This window comes from Pygoscelis adeliae, unplaced genomic scaffold (genome assembly GCF_000699105.1).
Source record: "Pygoscelis adeliae isolate BGI_AS28 unplaced genomic scaffold, ASM69910v1 Scaffold58, whole genome shotgun sequence".
Lineage (NCBI taxonomy): Eukaryota > Metazoa > Chordata > Aves > Sphenisciformes > Spheniscidae > Pygoscelis > Pygoscelis adeliae.
The window spans coordinates 1281744-1297137 of record NW_008825564.1 but is presented as its reverse complement, the minus strand read 5'-3'; the positions used below and the strand labels follow the sequence as shown (position 1 = coordinate 1297137).

The following is a 15394-nucleotide window of genomic DNA, read 5'->3' as shown; positions in this document are numbered from 1 at the left end:
CTTGGTAGCTCTCCAGCGCGTTACATTTTTATGATATCGTATCTAATAGTTTGGCAAATGAAGCAAATTAAGCTGCCTGCGTCCTTTAGGCTGGAAGAGAACGCAATGGAGATAGATATAGGACATCCAAATTTTCCCATGAGCACATAATCATGAAAGAAAGCTTGGAGAGGCCAAAACCCTCTAGGCTCCTATGTGGGGATATCCAGATGTATCTGTGAATCATCTTTCACGGGTGCATATAGGGGACAAACTGGTCAATGAAGTCATATCCATATAGCTAGAGAAAGTCTTTACAGCATTTCAAAAGTACATCAATCTAAGCAGATCCATGGCTGGGAAATAGTGGTATATTTTATACCTTACTAGTGACTGGAACGTTAGTGATCCGCTGAGTAATTGGGTGAAAGAACAGTAACCTGGGAAAGCAAGCTTGTAGACTGCAGTGCGCACTTGCAAAGTTGTTAAAAATTGCTTCCTAAGTGAAAGTCTTAGTTGAAAATGGGAAAAAAACAAAGCAGATTTAATTAAAATAGCATAGCCTACTGTATTGACAGAGTACTAAGGTAAACAACATCCAAAGCTCAGGTTTGTGTGCAGTAAGTCGTCAAGAAAGGACCTGTAGGAAGAGAAGAGACTTTTCATTTCTCACATTTCAGTTTCCTTGTTTTACAGACAGGCGATATCTAATGACACAGCTCTGCAAGGGCTGAGAGAGTCTGAATAGATAAGCTGGGAGAAAAACTTAGTTACCTCTGTGCAGATGAACCAACTATCACGGTGCTGGATATGAAGGGAATTTTTCCAGAGGACATCTTATTATAACAGCACATGGCATGGAGTCAGAAATGCTGAGCATAAACCGCAGTGCCCTTTTGTTTATTGATAAGTGTAAGAATAGAGACTGAGACAGGCAGCTTAGCCCAGGCATGAAAGATAAGGTAGCCAAATGTGAAACCTACAATAAATACAAGAAACGGAATGTGAAAGGTATTGAAATGACATCAAAGCTCTGGATTTGAGAATCCAAGTTTGGGTAAGGTCTTATTTTGACTTAAATGGGAAAGCTTAGCCCTGATCAGGGAACAACAGTATTAAAACAAAACAAAACCTGCTGCACAACACATCAGGTAATGAGATAGTAAAAGTATAACAGACAAGAAGGCTGGTAAGAGACACTGAGAATTTCCTAAGTTATCTGATATGGCCCAGAAATACCAAGGGTTTTTTTCAGTTCCAGCATCAAAATATTCAGGCAGATGGGAATGTCATTCTCTGAGTGCCCGTTGGTTCTATAGATTTCATCTTAGTGCCAGCAAAATTGCTTAAAGAAATCTGATATAAAGCAAAAGAAATAGCAGAGTGAGATGCGACAACAGGCAGAGTTTCTTGCTTGGTGTCCATCGCGACGTGCATTGCAAGATTTAGGTGATACGTTGAATAGCACAGCATGACTCTTGCTCGGTCTAGTTGGAAACTTAGTTATTCCTGTAAGATCACTGTCTGAGAAAAACATTTATTTGCCAGGGGAAAGGCTATGCAGGCCAAATGCATATCTGCACAGCTCTTGAAAACTGAATATTTATCTAGAAGCTGTGAAAATACCTTCCATGCACTGCTTTCTAAGCAGGCCTGCGTACCACACGTGCATGCATAATCTGCAGTGCTGTGCGGTGATCCTGATGGTCTCCTGTAAAGCACCCTGTGATGTTAGGGCCAAGGGAGCACTCATTTATCGCGAGTTCCAGCTTTTCCAAATGACCTAAGTAGTGTGAAAGTGTACAGAGCTTTGTATTTCATTTCCAGGTATTTAAGCCTGCTTTTTCCTAAACAGCCTTTGGGGAGGGAAACAATCAGATCAATTGATCTTTAGAGACCTAAAGAAATTAAATTAGTCTGGAGTCAGTTACTGCACTAAACCATCCAGTAATTGGATTGCTCCTTGTAACTGATTGAAAACAGCCTCTATCTGTAACAATATAGGGAGCTTTTCTTTATAGTAGATCTGAGAGAAAAACACATCTTTTTATGACATGATGACAGAAATTGCACTTTTTTAACCTAATTGAATATGATTTTATAAATACATGACTTTAACGATTTCAGGCTTCCCATTCTAGATTTACGATCCCTGTGTAGGAAATTCAAGCTGCAAATGCCTTTAGGATTAAATCTGTTTGCATTATATGTGTTGGAGTTAAAATAATATATGTAAAGGTAGTGAAATTTGCAAAACGGTGGAGGAGGTAGGCACAACAAAGCTATTGAAGTGCCTGTGTTTTCTTTTGTTCCTGCCTAAATACCTTACAATGGTTTCCTTATACTCATAGCTATCTATGCAAAGATTTTAACCACTGGAAAAAAAATCTGAGTTTAGTATATACCGAATTTTCAGTAGGATGTGAGATTCTTTCCACAACCAACTCTTTCCATATATTACCTGTGGTAATCTATGATAATGGGGCAGACTTTATCAGGGGCTACTGTGATTTAGATAAGTTGCTGATTCACCTTTTGATCTTTTTATGTGGTATTTACGTTTCCTCTATTATAAAAAGGCTCCCACAGTGGTTGTAATTGAAAAACTGAACATTTAGCAGAAATTGTCAGAATGCGGAGCTTAACGTACTGTGGTGTTGGCTACGGGATGCGAATGCAGTAATGTGGATGAGTGTGATCTTTTTTTAAATGGTAACCTTTGTGAAAAAGACTAATGCAGGTTTTATGAGCAATTCACTGTGGAGATAGGCTTTAAGGGAATATCTTTATGCTTCTGTTTAAGAAAAAACTGCCAAAGCCATGAAGGATGCAAAATCAGAACACAACACATTAATTTTTTTATCTTGAGCCTGAATTTATCTTTTGAGTTCTTGTGAGGAATTAGCCTTTTAAAAATAAATAGATAAATACAACAATTGGAATTAAATATCATGCAAACAATACAGTGAAAAAGGTGATCGTTTCAAGAGTGTGAGTCAACGGAACTACTGAATTGTAAAATAATGATCAAACAAGAATTGACAGATCATAATCATGATCTGAACATTGCTTGTCTATTTGATCCAGCATGTGATAGGCAAGTTCAGGGTGTGGACTTGCAACTATTAAAGAGAGCTAAGCGAGTATACCCATCTGCACAAGTCCAATAACGCTTCTGGGAGGTAGATACATACTTCAAGAGGCAATATCTTAGGTAATGGAAAAGTATGGCTGCACACCCAATTAATTTTTAGGCAGAGAAAGGAAGGATTGGGGGATGGGGGAAGGAAGTAAGAGAGCTGCATCCCAGCATCCCAGCTGGATTTGCTTGGTAATCAGATTCTGAATTTTCCCCTGAGGAACTTCATGACTGAGATGTGGAAATATATTGTACTGGCTTACAAGGCTGTAAGCAAAATGGATGCTAATGCCCGGATATGGGCACTGCCCTGTTGAAGTAGCAGTCAAAGCCATGTGCTTAATGATGTGCTGTCCACAGCAGTCCTCTTTTGCATCCCTTCCCTGCTCACCCCACAGAGCTGCCTTCTTCCCCATTCCTACTTCTTACTGCTGATCTAGAACTTCCCTGACTCTTGAAAGCACCCTACCAACAGCCAGAAATATATTCTCTCTACGACCTACTCCCATGTTGATGGTTAAGTAGGGCTTTGTCATAGTTCTCCTCCAACAAGTCAAACTCACCAGCTGATCTTTTACCCGCAGCTAGTTCTCAGTCTGTGAATGTTGGCAACCAGCCATGGGAGATCATCTCTGATGTTTAGGTTGGGAGAAGTGAAGTCATGAGTTTAGGGAGAAACACCAGGGACTCCGGTGCCTAAACGCTTGGTATCTGGTGCCATTCCAGATGTGGTCAGGTTACTCCAGCCTCCAGCTGCTGCTCTGGGGGGTAGGTGGAATGTCTATATTTTTCTGTATCATCCCTTCTGTTGCAGATGGCTTGGATGTCTTAAGACATCTAGAAAGCACTACCTGCCTACATTTAGACACCTGAAGCATTCCCTTCAAATCTGGTTCCTCCAACTCTGCTCACTGTTAGCCAGGCAACTGTTCCTTTTCCCCGGCAGAGTGCCCTCCCTGCCAGCTAAAATCTCTTCAGTGCCCAAGCTGAAAAGTGCAAGCACTTAAAAAAGTGCTCATACCCTGGCTCATTTTCCACTTAGGTATTCTGTTATCTATCTTTTTACTTGTGCAGAACGGCATAAAAATGTTTCATTTTGCTAGTGTTTTCCACTCACCTCATGCAGGTGTAGTGTGTGCATAAGGGGAGGGGGTGATGTCAGATCAGACCCCCGGGTTCCACCCCAGAGGAATTTTTCCAGGGACTTCCCCCAGTCCCAGTTTCACAGCACTGCTCTGTCCTCACCTCTCATCCTCTGACTGGCAGTCAGAAAGAAATGGCTGCAGTCACTGGGTGAAGTGGAGCTCCATGGGGTCGGCTATGTTGGAGTTAAGGTTGTCACTATATTTGGGGAAAAAAAGATACAGAGAAAGAGCTTTGACATACATTTGCAAGTGTGTGCTTTTCTCCTAGTCAGAGAAGAGAAATGTGATTTTCTCTTTTTTTTTTTCTATTCCCTGTATAACGATAGCTGTTTTTCTCATTTTTATTTGCTGTTGAGAGAAGTGGGGTGGGTATATTTAATAACCTCATGCTCCTTCTTCGTAAGTGTCATTACTTTTCCCATGTCATGGCTTCAGCCAGGCTATGTCACCTCCATGCATATTACAGCTCTTCCAGAATTGCCATCGGTAGCTGGATGTTTATTGTGAGGGCACCAGTAAACACCACTTTGGAGATACACTTGTTCTTTCTCCTGCAATCATCAAAACCTAGATTTTTCATAATTCAATTCTTGTTTCACTTTTTTTTTTTAAATTGCATGTATTCTTGGAGTATTGCATTCATCTAACACTTGCCCAATTTTGACTTTGTGTGAAAGTGTTTGGCGGCTCTGTATTACCTTTGGGCTAAATTAAACTCCAGCTCACGTGAGCTGATGTAGTTTGATGGGCCCTGGTTCTTCCTCAGTTGGAATTCGTTCAGCTCTAACCCAAGCAGTGGAACAGAGCTACTTTGTTCTGGTTGAGGATTTGGTCTGTACCATGTCAGAGCTGAATTAGGTTCCTAGGGTCAGTCTGTAATATTCATCTACCAGTATAAGAGCAACTATATGTAGCAAATTAATATGTCTGTATGTTTGTGCATGTGTAAAAGAGCAACTAAAAGCCACAGGAACACGAAGGCTGAGTGATATCTGAACAGTGGTTCTGACAGTGTTTGTTGTTCACTCTGAGCTGCTGTTTTGGAAATGTATTTGTTCTTCCTGCTGTGTTGGGTTTTTTTAGTTTGGGTTTGTTTTTTTGTTCTTTTGGGTTTTTTTTACAGACTTGTTTTTAGCATTTGCGTCTTGGACAAATTAGTCATCTCTTCCCTTAAAAAAAAAAGTTCTACTACAGTGCGACTTCCGACAAGTTTATTTTTGTGCCTTCTCAGCCCATTTATTCCATCTGTCTTCACCTCACCTCACTTCTGATGTCTTCTGTTATCTGGGCTTTCTTCCAAACATACTAACTGGCAGCTACAAAAAAAGGAAACCTTTGAAATGCAGAACTAAAGAAGTCATTCAGGCTGCAAACTGATAATTCATACACTTTATATCCTGTTCTATATTTTCTTTGTGTTGAACTGAATGGCCAAGCAAAACATGGTTGTCAGTTTTATTATTTTATTATTTTCCTTTTTTTTAAATTTTTTTAATTAACATTGCATTTTTCTTGTAAAGAAAAAGACAAAAAACAAAAGAAAAAACCAAACCCCGTGACACCAGGAACAGGGAGTGCTTACCTAGCACTTGGATAGTAAGGGAAAAAGGGGAAGACACTAACAGGTTGCTCAACTCTGCTTGAAAATTTGTACCTCTTGTAGCCATTCCTGAGACAGCAACTTCTACAGAAGATATGAGTTCAGAGTTTCTGGCTCTGCCACCTGCTCTTTCTCACCACAGTCTGGCTTTTGCATGTTGTCTTCAAAGGAGGTTGAACCTGGCTCCCAGTGGAATGGGTGGCTGCTTATTACATCAACTCCATCCTCTTTGGTATAGATCTAAGATGAATACTAACCCAGGCCTGGCTCCAGCAAGCTGGTTCTAGATTAGCTTTTCTAACACCTTCTGCCAAAACCAAATATATTGCCTCAAGCCTCCTCATTCCAAAGGGAGAAGGTAGGCTTCCTGTCTCCATCCCCTGGGTGTGCTCTCTGCCAAATTCAGGAAAATCCATAGCTTCAGGTTCATGCAGGCATGTAGCAGCATCAATGCTGACAGTGCATTGTGGCCAGGTGAACCCTCTTCCATATCAGCAGGGCCGTGGTCATGTGCTTCAGAATCAGGGTCATGGTGATCACCAGGCTGCTGTGAATGCACAGCTGAAGCAGAGTAACAGCAAAAGGAGCAGAAAAAATGACACGAAGAAGCATCAAAGAGATGTCTGCTTTGACCTACAAAGAAGCACTGTTCTTTCATCTTGATTAAAGATCCTGCTCAGGGTAATCTGGGACTTTACCATCTCCCGAGAGAATTTCTGTAATCTGGGTTGACAGCAAAAGGAAGTGAGCATCCTCACGCAGGGCCTCGCTCCTCAGCTGCTTCCCAAGTCAGCTCTGTTTTCTACCATCTCCCAGTTCATATCCTTGGCAAGATCTTGGGTTTAGTCTGTAAAGCGTTAGTGAATCATTTGTCAGCTCCATCAGGATTTTCCTACCTACTTTTGATCCCCTGAGACTACTCTGCACGTACAGGGCACTGTTAACTAAACAAGGCCAAAGACTCAGCTTGTAGCTGCAAGACATAAAGCATACCTAGCTGGAAGTTTAGTTTTGGAATCAGTTGCCAGCAAGGACAAGAGTGAAACGTTCAGACAAGAAGTTAAAACCTGCAGAATGGCAAGATGCTCCCTGTGCACCCTAAAACCTTGCTAATTGATAAATTCTCCCAACCCTTCGCTTCCTTTGATTCCTGGTTCAAAATTCACTGTTTTATTTCTTGCACAAAGGAGGGAAGTGCTTCGCTCATAACAAGGAGAGGTTTATGTCAATAAACATAGGGCTGGGCTCAAGGTGTGCTTCTGTCAGAATGCAGATCATCAGGATCAGCCTGAGCTCCTTTTCCATATTACCTCTCCTCACATTTGTCCTGCTCAGCATCTTCTCTGTAGGCGTGCTAGCCAATACGAGCTTAGTTTTTCCTCTTCATTTGGCACATGGTTCCTTCTTCTAATTTCTTTACTGAAAGAGTGGTTAAACATTGGAACAGGCTGCCCAGGGAAGTGGTTGAGTCACCATCCCTGGAAGTATTTAAAAGACGGGTAGATGAGGCGCTTAGGGACATGGTTTAGTGGGCATGGTGTTGTTGGGTTGATGGTTGGACTTGATGATCTTGGAGGTCTCTTCCAACCTTAATGATTCTATGATTGATTCTCAAACAGCTTCAGCCCCCTAACTTGCTCTTCTCCAGCCCGTCATCTGCTACTATTATCCAGTTGTACACATAGCACAGCTTAATCATAGTAATATATTAGGCCTATGTGTGTGTTTTTCCCCTCCTCTGGGTATTTACAAGGTATCTGTGAGTGGAAGAGCAGTCTGGAAGACTGAAAATTGTTGGTAGACCACACAAAAGAATTTGACAGAAAGAAGACATCTTTCCTTTATCCAGCTGGCAGCTTGTGATCTCTCAAAACAAAGTTTATTGCTAATAGAAGAAACTGTGGAGTTCTAAGATACATGAAAAGATAAAAATTGTTAGGTCCAAGTATTAGATAATAAGTGTCTGATCAGAAACTGAGTAACAGAAGTACAGAAGTTAAGCATTGAGTAACTGGAAGTTACTTTGTTCTTCAGCCAGTTTAGTGTGGATCAGCTCTGAAAAAAGCTAAAGGAAAGCTTTAAAACAGCTCCACCATACTCTTCACTTTCTAATTTTTTTTATTGAGCAGAATCATGAAATGGCAAATATTGATTTGTCATTCAGTGATTTATAAAATTATTTCTATAAATCCTTTGAACCACATTGAGATATCTGAAGATGTTGCATACAGAACTATAAAGCCAGAGGTTTAAATTAATGTCTTTCCCTCTCAGTATTATTATAATATTTTGGGACTTTAAAAAATTTATTTCACTGGTCCACTCTACAGAGCAGCATATTCTGGATCTCTTAAACAGTTCACACTTCCATAAACAGAATTTTCAGGAAGATTTTGAGATGAGTGCTTTCGGCCCCGGTTGACAAAAGGGTATAAGCAGGAACCTGTTTCCAGCTCGCCAGCTTTGATCCTGCATTTTGAACTAGATTTCACAGGCACTTAAATCTTATTGTTAAAGTTTTGCTTCCTCTTACACATCTACTTTGGAGAAAGTCCTAAAGCACCTCTGTCTTTAAAGGGTGGAGGAGGTTGGCCTCCTCTTTCCAACCTACGTGGGAAACTCCACACGTTTCCATAGATTAGAAAAGTCGCATCCCCTTTCTTCTCCAAGAAGACTTGATCTCCAGGTGGTGTTCTCTGAGCATTAAATATTTGAGCATGGTGCAGAGGCCGCCACCCCTTTCCTTTGAAACGCAAAGGGAAGGAAAGATTATCCCTTAACTTAGGTCACTTGTTCAGGATGGGGGAGACCTGAGTGCAGACTTCAGCTCTTGTTTTTCTAGGTGGAAGAAACAGTGCTTGGTGGGATAACTCAGAGATATGCTTCATGAGTGGAGAAAATACACCATTTCTTGTTTTTCTTTGTTTCCTTTTGCATGCTTAAGTGGTTTCCTGCTCAGCCTTTTGCATTTCGTAGGTCTGTTTGGAGGTTTATATGCAGCATGTGTTGTATGTGGAAAGAAGAGTGTCCACCTGAAGGCTGTGGGGGACAGGTGCCCAAATTCTGGTGTGAATCTCAACGCTTTGCGTTTATGATGTGAATCAGAGCCTCAACCTCTAAAATGAAAAATTAGTAGGTGTTTTGTGATTGCAGTGTAAACCACCAACATGGTTAGGCAAGATAAGCATATACAGTTCTGAATATTAAATCCCAGCTGCACAAAAGGAACTGCTTTTGTGAAATTAGCTGCTTTCCCTGATCCAAGTTTCTTCGTTAGACTGTTCCCTCTGCCATAAAAACCTTTGCTTCTTGTGCCAATGAATGAGATTAATCTTCTAAAACCTTTAGCATACTACCTGCAACATTACAACATTAAAAATAAATAAATAAAACTACCACATAGTTCCCTGGTTTCAAACTTTGCAGATTCAGGGTTCACTAAGAAGTCATCTCTCTTTTTTCCTTTAAAAGAAGACAACTGAATAGAATAATAGAGTTCTCTGTCTAGCATACAAACCCATCTGGAAAGAATTTAGTCTGCAATAATTGTGGGCATTTGATTTAGCTTTAAATCCCTGTAGGTAATTCAAATGTAAATTTATTGGGGTGAGTTTATCCCCAAACCGCTATTGGATACAATATTTTAGAGATGATTCTGGCCCACTGCACTAAAACTAGAGCCTGCATTGTTTCTGTTGCATCAGGATATTATTACATGCTGTAATGTCTGTCGTTATAAGCAGACCTTTACTAGAAATAAAGTCAATAGAGACAATACAGACAATCACCTGAATCACATTTATTTTTCAGACCTTTAAAGATTAGTAATTCTTTGGTTATGAATATATTTATAGACTGGTATCTAAATCACTCAGACATCACTGGTCTAATTCATTATTTTGTTATTTTGTACTCATCTGGAATAGTCTTTTTGGTTAAGTAAAATTCTTTGCATTTCAAATTCTGCTTCAGAAAAAAAAAGTTTCAAGAGGCATTCAGCACATAATGTAAACAATGCCATCTGTCTTTTTCTTTGTAAAATCTTCTTCGAGATAGCCCTGATATGCCTACTGTTTTCAATCACTTAAAAGGCAGTAATTCAATTATATCATCCTCTATGTAGGAAGCGCCATTGCTTTCAGTCCACTTCCAATCCTGACACAAGTAAATCACTTTGATAAGATCCCCTTTTTATTTATTTTTTTTCTGAGGAGACTAGCATAAGTAATGATGCCAGTGATAGACCAAGGACAAAATGACCATAATGGGCTTTCTGTAGGAAAGGAAAACATGTGCCATTGTGATTTATCTTGTTACTTGGAAAATGTTTTTCCTTGGAATTTCTGCAACAGCCACGCTCTCCAAGCGAAGGACATTAGCAAGTATGAATGGCCAAATAGTAAATTCAGACAAAACTTTCACCAAGCAGCAGGTTTAAACAGCTATCGCTACCTAGATTTCTTAAACGGGAACAGAAGGTCAAAGCCATTTTGGAAATGTGCCTAGGTCGTATTCATCTTTGGTATAATGCCACCTACTTACACGGAAACGCGCCGGGAACGTGTAAGGTTGGATCTTCCTTACAAACTGCTATGGCTTATCACGCAGATATGCCTTCCTTCTATTTAAAAATTGCTGGGGTGACTTCAGTGCTTTGTGCCACCGGCGGGGGCCTGGCAGACACGTCTAACCTCCCAGAATAGACATGGCATGAGGTCGGTAGTATCTGTAGACTTCCTGCTATGAACTGGCCTCGACTCTGATGCTGAGAGAGCATGGTTAGAGCTGAGCTGTCTCTGGACACACCTATCTTTTGCCCCTGATTTCAGAAAAATGGGAGGGCGCCAGATGAGGTGGTCAGGTGTGATGTGAAAGCTTGTTTGAAAGGAGCTGGACCACGGGTGTCTCTTTGAACCCAGATTGGTCACTCAGCACGAATAACCCCAGAGCTTGCGTTTTCAAATTTGTGAGGAGTGTTGGTCTTATATTCCCTGAGACCACACCCAGGGAACGCAGTGGGAAGTTCACTCTGCTTTGTCTGCTGAAGAAGCAGTACCACGCAGGTAAGCGGTGATCAGCAATGTTACACCACAGGCCAAGTTCGGCATTTCCAGTGACATGCTATGAGGAAACCCTTTTGTTAAGTAATTTTGGAGAGTCTGTGTGAGAAAGCTGTGATCTGGACAGGGAAAAGGCAGCACGTTCATTGTATTTAGCCTAATGAATTAGGAGGCTGTTTAGGATGTTATTGATATGGTATGTTGTTTCCTTTCACAGAGAAAGCGTGGAGAGCCTTATCCAAAAGCATTCCTATGCCCGATCCCCCATTCGAACATATGGAGGAGAAGATGATCTCGGAGATGACAGCCAGGCAACACAAAGCAGAGGTAGGAAAATGCACTCATGAAGTAAACTGTGGCGATCTAGTTATGCTTGAGAAAAGGGGGACCGCAGTCAGTACTGTGTTACTCTGAAGCATTTCTGTGGTGTGTGTCTCTGCCATGAAGTCCCATAATGAAGAAGAATACTTGTTACCTTATGGCTCTTTTTGGACATCTGATATGCCCATGGAACTGGTGTGGGTGGCTAGTTTAGGAGGCAGCTCTAGAGATGCTTATACAGCCTTTGCCAGCAGAAGAGAACTATCTCTGCTTCCTCTTCAAGATGGCTGAAAACCAGGCAACTTCATTACCGTGGTGCTGAGAACAAGCTAACACTCCCTATTCCTTGGCAGGACTTACTAGCTAGGGCTCAGCACCGTTTGTAAAGTACCGTGTAGATGTGCCATTTGCAGCCCCTCCAGCCTTCTGGTTCAACCAGCCTGTGGTTAACCTGCTTTGCCTCTGCAGGAAGAAAAGTCCATAGCTCCCTGGAAGATTGATGTTTAGTTGCTATCTCTTGGCCTCTAAAAGGTCTGCTGAGGCAATTCACCTCAATTTTTTTATCAAATGGTGTGTCTACTTTAGCAGTCGCAAAAGTAGTAGCAAGGCAGAGTTGTTCTTTGTGGGGGTACTCGCTGGACAAATTGCATCTGTCATAATTTGCCACTGGAAGTAGACTTCAAACCCATCCTGTGGGATCACTGACTAGCATGAACTTGTGTTGCATTCTATTTTGCATGTTGCCTTTGTGACCTGCCTGATATGCAACAGCCACTCGAGGTAAAGCAGTTCTATCTGCCTTCCGACTGGCAGTGCCCTTGTCTTGTCCTCTAACTTCATACAGTGTTGCTAAGATAAGAGCATTATTTCTGATCATAAGCTCTTAGGACTTGTGCAGGGAAAACACACTTATTTTTAACCACGAGTCGCTCTTCAACAAAATGTGATTAGGTGGGCTTGTTCATACACGTCTATTCCAAGAGCAGTTCCTTAGATTGCGGAGTTTCTGGAGCAACTCCTCAGCTGGTACAGTGCCATCCTTTCACATACTTCTGGGGGATTACCTCGCTTCACGTCAGCTTAGATCCTAGGCCAGTTATTGTTGAAGACAGTGTTAAATTTTCCCTTGCCAGAAGTGCTCAGAGCAAGGCACCTTCTCGCCAAGAATTACATTTCTCCCTGGTATGATGTCCTCCTTTGGGAGTGACAAAGTGAACGAGGTGAACCTCAGTATGAGAACTGGCCTTTAGAGCCTTTCTCTTCTGAAGAGAATCCCGAGGAAGGTGTCAGAGGATGAAGGAATGGTTTATTAAAATCAATTTTATGTATAATATATACAGGGTACAGTTCTGCATTTGCTTGCACTATGGCAAATGAGTAAGTGAGGAAGATGATGAGTTGTGGCAACCAACATTTTTCTAATCTGGGAGCCATATTCTAACGTAGGACATGATTGTTCTGGGCAACCAGAGGCATGCACAGAGGGTAAAACATCCTGCTCTTGCAGAGGAGTTCCTCGTACTGCCTTCACTCTCTGTTTAGGTCTGGTGTCCTTAAATAAGGAAAAGTTCTCCAAGATATGAGGAGAGAAATAACAATCTTACTGAAACTCCACAGACATTTTTATTTCTTCTGATGCATTTGAAAACTACCTTGCATGCAAAATTGAGGAGTGTTCTTCCATATGTATGAGAGTTGACAGCCAAATACAAACACGTTGCTGGGTGGGGTGTGTTATAAGCTCTCGGAGCCCTCGACTGCCTCAGAATTACTACAGCACATTTCCTTGGTGCTGGCAAATGCGGTATGTGAGACTTTTTTGGAGTACTAAGTTGCAGTTAGAGACCATTGCAGCTGGAGGAGGAAAGGGCCCTTATGGAGGTTCCTCATGAGAAGGAATCACATACTTTGTTCTGTGTAGAACAAAGAAAGTCTACCGCTGCTATTTATTTCTAATTACATCCAGAGCATTCTCATCTCAGCCAATTCCATCCATCTAAAGATGGAAGTGGCTAGCCTTCAGTAGGATATTTATCACAAGAAGTCTGTTTCCAAAGGAATTAACAGATATGAAATATATAAATCCAATTAAAACTCTTTAATGCATACTGTCTGGGTGCCTGTGCTCCAGCATCTGCACACAGGACTCATGGTAGCCACCTGGAACAGAGCCAAATGTAAACCGTCTCGGCACATCCAGATTCGCATCCCGCTTCCCCTGTAGTGCAATAATGCTCAGGTATCCCCTGATCTGCAAAGGGGTTTGCTCTGGTCTCTGAGTATGGTGTTATCCTTATAGTTCGGCTCTCGATCCTAACTTCCCAGCAGTTAGGATTTGGTTCAGTGGCAGGGTCAGGATTTGGTTCAAGTCCGTTTCTACTGCTGAACTGACACAATTTCTCTTCCCTGTTACTGGGCCGTTTTACTCGTTTCATTAAGCAGAGGAGGAATTAATCAAGAGTAGCTCTCTTTCTGATTTGAGAATATATCCCTAAAGAGATTCACAGATTTTTTTTTTTAAGTAATAATTTGCATTTTTTCTTTCTATTGTTGTTTGCTCATAGTTTTGTTTTGAGTATGTGGCTACAATACACGTAATTCCAATATGTTTACCTTGACAGATAGATGTCTTCATATTTTTTCTTTTCACAATTTGGATGAACCTATCTTCTAGAATCAGATTTGTGAAACTAATACCTGTTGTAAAATTCATTTTCTCAGAATGTTTTGCAATACTTTGCAAAAAATGCAATTTTATTGCATTCCCCATTTCTAGAAATCAGACATCTGATGATGACCAGATGCATAGAGGAACTGCAGAGGTGAAGGGGAACATCGTCACCAGATTATTTGAAAATGACCGTGTATAATTATCAAAACAAATTATTCATTGGTTTCCCAAAAATTTTACTGTCAAAATAAAACAAGTAATTAGTTCTAATTTAAAGATACCACTTTTCCTTTTTTTCTGATTTTGCAGTCTTCAGAGAAAAAGCATTCTAAAGAGGTGGAAGATTTGTGAAAAGAATTTTTGGAACTTTTCAGATTAAAAAAATACCAAAGAAACCACTTCATTTGATCAAAAGTAGATAATTACCCTGGGAGAAAGTTTTTAATATTTTTGTGCTTTTCACTTAAAACCCCACACCTCTTGATAGCTAAATCATGCTATGACTTAGCATTAGTGTTGTTTCTTAGAGCACTGTACACAGTTGGAAAAATAACAAATGTTTTGACATTTTTAGAATTTTTTTTTCTATATTTCGGAAAAAGTCAAGTTGAGTGAAAATATGCAGTGTTGACAAGTTTTACTGGGGTAAAAAAAAAAAGGAAAATTTGTAGTGCAAATTACATTTTTCTGCATTTTTGTCAGACTGAAATTTTAGAAAAAAATAACCAGTTCTACTGAGGATCTGATGTAAAAAGCTACAAGCATGTCTTCAAAACAGGGATGTAATGCAATGAGATTCCACATCAGAGTAGATGCTTCAGTGTTTAGTGGCAGCATTGCAAGGTTCTTTAGTGTTTAATACCAAAAATGTCCAACGTGCAAAGGTGATTTTACTGTTCAAGACACTGCAACCAGCTTCTTCAAATGCAAATTTGTCTAAGATGCAGTGATAAAGGACAGCAACAGGCAAATAATAATATAAAGAAAGATATAAGTAGAGGTATTTGGGAAGTATTTCCAATGACAACTTGTCATTAAAATTAGCCTTGCTGTGAAAGACTTTTTCTCCCTTTTTGCTATTTTAGCAGCTTTGTGTGTTGCAGTGCAAATGTCAGGCATTCTTTCTCTTTGCTTGCAGGGTCAGCTTTTACAACATCTGATAACCTGTCCCTCAGTTCCTGGGTATCCTCCTCAACCAGTTTTCCTGGATTTCAGCATCCACAGTCTTTGAGTGCCCTGGGTACCAGCACTGCATCCATAGCTACACCCATTCCTCATCCGATCCAAGGATCTCTGCCTCCATACAGCCGCCTGGGAATGCCTCTTACTCCCTCTGCTATAGCCAGCTCCATGCAAGGTAGTGGCCCCACTTTCCCTTCCTTCCACATGCCCAGGTACCACCATTATTTTCAGCAGGGTCCTTATGCAGCTATCCAGGGACTGCGTCACTCCTCCGCAGTGATGACGCCGTTTGTATGA

At 40.9% G+C, this 15394-nt stretch overlaps 1 protein-coding gene across 1 annotated transcript in view; it reads left to right on the top strand.

Moving 5' to 3' along the window:
- Positions 1-15394, top strand: part of TBX20 (T-box 20) — a 39601-nt gene extending 24207 nt beyond the window's left edge. The window contains exons 6-7 of the mRNA XM_009332421.1: positions 11141-11250; positions 15054-15394. Of these exons, the coding sequence (XP_009330696.1) occupies positions 11141-11250; positions 15054-15394 (451 nt within the window). The remainder of the gene's footprint in view (positions 1-11140; positions 11251-15053) is intronic.